General features: G+C 41.2%; 1 protein-coding gene across 3 annotated transcripts in view; it reads right to left on the reverse strand.

Moving 5' to 3' along the window:
* The window catches only part of LOC111467053 (uncharacterized CRM domain-containing protein At3g25440, chloroplastic), a 7,732-nt gene that overhangs the window by 1,479 nt on the left and 3,125 nt on the right, over positions 1-3,128 (reverse strand). For 2 of the 3 annotated variants that reach the window (XR_002714478.1, XR_002714477.1), the window contains exons 4-5: positions 1,906-2,061; positions 658-797 (exon numbers count right to left, since the gene is read on the reverse strand). Coding sequence is in view for 1 of the 3 variants with exons in the window: in XM_023111835.1 (XP_022967603.1) it covers positions 1,909-2,061 (153 nt within the window). In the remaining 2 variants the exon portion in view is untranslated. The remainder of the gene's footprint in view (positions 1-657; positions 798-1,905; positions 2,062-3,128) is intronic. The other variant, XM_023111835.1, reaches the window with a different exon arrangement.

Genomic DNA, 3,128 nt, shown 5'->3' on the forward strand with positions numbered 1-3,128 from the left:
GGGGGGGGGGGGGGGGGGGGGGGGGGGGGGGGGGGGGGGGGGGAGTGGATTGGGAGGTCCCACGTCGATCGGAGAAAGGAGCGAGTGTCAGTGAGGACGCCAGGCCTTGAAGGGGGGTGGATCGTGAGATTCCACATCGGTTGAGGAGGAGAACAAAACATTCTTTATAAGGGTGGCAGACGCGTTTTAAAAATCTTGAAGGGAAGCCCGAAAGGGAAAGCCCAAAGAGGACAATATTTGCTAGCGGTAGGCTTGGGCCGTTACAAATGGTATCAGAACTAGACACTGGGCGATGTGTCAGTAAGGAGGCTAAGCCTCGAAGGGGGATGGATATGAGGCGGTGTGCCAGCAAGGACGCTGGGCCTCGAAGGTGGTAGATTGTGAGATCCCCACATCGGTTGGAGAGGAGAACAAAACATTCTTTATAAGAGTGTGGAAATCTTTCCCTAACAGACGCGTTTTAAAAAGCTTGAGGGGAAGCTCGAAAGAGAAAGCCAAAGAGGACAATACCTACTAGAGGTAGGCTTTCAACCACATATTGAAGTAAACAGAGGGAATGAATAAAAAAATAATAGAAAGGGGAACCAAGTAAACTATCATTTTATTTTTAAACAAACAAGGGTGATACAATTTTTTTTAACCCACATGGCTAAGTACCTTTATGTCTTCATCATTCACACTTCTGTCGAAGGGGTTATGCACCATCTCTCTGAGCGTCATCATTTATGGTGGAAAAATGTTAAGCCACTACTTTAAAATAGCCTATCTCACAAGACAAGTGGTGGCACGCTCCTAATCTGACATATAGCACATGCAAATATTCAAAGAATGGTTCATTCAATTGAAGAACAGAGTTGGAGCACTTAAAATCAAAACCTCAATAAATGTTTGTTTTAAGAAACATAAACTAATCAAATCTCTCAACAATCTAGCAAGATTTAATGTCAAAGATTTAGGAAATATCTAAAACAAGATGAGGGGCAAAATTGATAAAAACAAATAAAAATCATTTCCTTCAAAATTTAGTCGGCCATATTGGAGATATATTGTAACGACCCAAGTCTACCGCTAGCAGATATTGTCCTATTTGGACTTCCCCTCAAGGTTTTTAAAACGCGTCTATTAGAAAGAGATTTACACCATTTTTTAAAAAATGTTTCATTCTCCTCCCCAACCGATGTGGGATCTCACAATCCACCCCCTTTGGGGCCCAACGTCTTTGTTGGCACTCGTTCCCTTCTCCAACTGATGTGGGACTCTCCCCAAATTCATTCCCCTTCAAGGCACAGCGTCCTTGCTGGCACACCACCTCGTGTCCACCCCTCTTCGGTGCTCAGCCTCCTTATTGGCACATCACTCGATTTCTGGCTCTGATACCATTTGTAACGGTACAAGCCCACCGCTAGCAGATATTGTCCTTTTTAGGTTTTCCCTTTCAGGCTTCTCCTTAAGGTTTTTAAAACGCGTCTGCTAGGGAGAGGTTTCCACACCCTTTTTTAAAGAATGTTTCGTTCTCCTCCCCAACCGATGTTGGATCTCACATATATGAAACTTGTGGCTATTTTTCAATTTGAAGTTGAAATAGAGCTAGCTCCATAATTTCCCGATTGTATCATTGCATGACCCCATAAACTTCAAATAGGCTTTATATCTACTTGCATACAATCAGTTGTAGTAGGAAGAACCAGTTTGTAAAAAGCAGTCTATGCCTATTTTCACCTTTTCAGTGGTAATAAGGTTCAATAAATAGGGTGAATGAGTAGCTGCATCATACCACAACAGTTTAGATTGTTGCAACAATGGCTTTAGATTGTTGAACAACTTATTCAAAGAACATTTATGTTTGGCAAGAACCAACTACGACAACAATTGACTGGGAAATGATAAGTAAAAAAGAGATATTACCAGTCATGAGTTAACCATGAATTCTACAGCAGCCTCTTCCTTCTTTCTCTTGAACTGAGCAAGATGCTTATGAAAATCTTCAAGTTCTTTCTCCAACTTTTCAACGAACTGACTTGTATGTTCAAGTGATTGTTCATACTTATATTTTTCCAAGGCCTGCAATATTTTACATGCGAAAAGTTATGTTGCTTGATTAAAGCTGTTATGATGTAGAAGAGGTAAAAAAGGACTGTCTAAGAACAAAACATAAAATTTTGGGATAGAAGGTCAAAGTGAACTAGTGAAGCCATCGACTGAATTTGAACAATCCAACCTATTAGAGCCTTTTCTAAAAGAGTGACCAATTCCTTTCTAACCAAATAGCCGAACGCTTGGTTACAATAAACTGAACTCGAACCATTAGAAACTTCGTTAGAAAGGTAATCTTACTACTTTACATAGTCCAAAACTTGGGTTTGAAGCAGGTATGCAAAGTATCTTGGGTGATCTTTGAGCCGGAAGGTAGAAAGAAGGTACAAACGTTTCTTGAGATGCAGAAAAGCAAGATACAAAGATGGGCATGAAATAAAACAGTAGAAGAGGTGCAGAATCTATACTTTTATTCAAAAAGTTTATAACAAACTGTAATAGCCCAAACCCACCGATAGCAGATATTATTCACTTTGGACCGTTATGTATCGCCGTCAGCCTCACGGTTTTAAAACGCGTCTGCTAGGGAGAGGTTTCCACACTCTTATAAGGAATGCTTCGTCCTTCTCTCCAACCGATGTCGGACCTCACATAAACCCCAATACAAAATGTATATAAGAGAAAAAGGTAAGAGAAGGAGAGCACAAAAGAGAGTATTTTGGGCGTGTGGGCCCCTTCAGCTAGTTTCATGATCAGCAAGGCCCGGGAGAGAACCTAGTATATGCACGGTATCCAGGGAGGGATCATCTTTTGGCATTTTGTGAACAGATCTGCATTGGAGAGGCAGGAGGCAAGAGCTCTCAAAACCTCCCTGGGAATGTTCATTCTCGTCCATATATAACATGAGGTTCTATAAGCTTACAAATAACATATTCACAAAGTAATTATTGTAAAAACTACAAATTTCATATGCATAAGTTTCTATAAAACATATAAAACTAAAAATTTCACATGCATAAGAGTAAATATTATCAAACCTCTGTGGAGTGTGTGTGTGTGTGTGTGTGGGGGGGGGGGGGGGGGGGGGGGGGGGG

The sequence above is a fragment of the Cucurbita maxima genome, unplaced genomic scaffold, assembly GCF_002738345.1.
Source record: "Cucurbita maxima cultivar Rimu unplaced genomic scaffold, Cmax_1.0 Cma_Scf00032, whole genome shotgun sequence".
Classification (NCBI taxonomy): domain Eukaryota; kingdom Viridiplantae; phylum Streptophyta; class Magnoliopsida; order Cucurbitales; family Cucurbitaceae; genus Cucurbita; species Cucurbita maxima.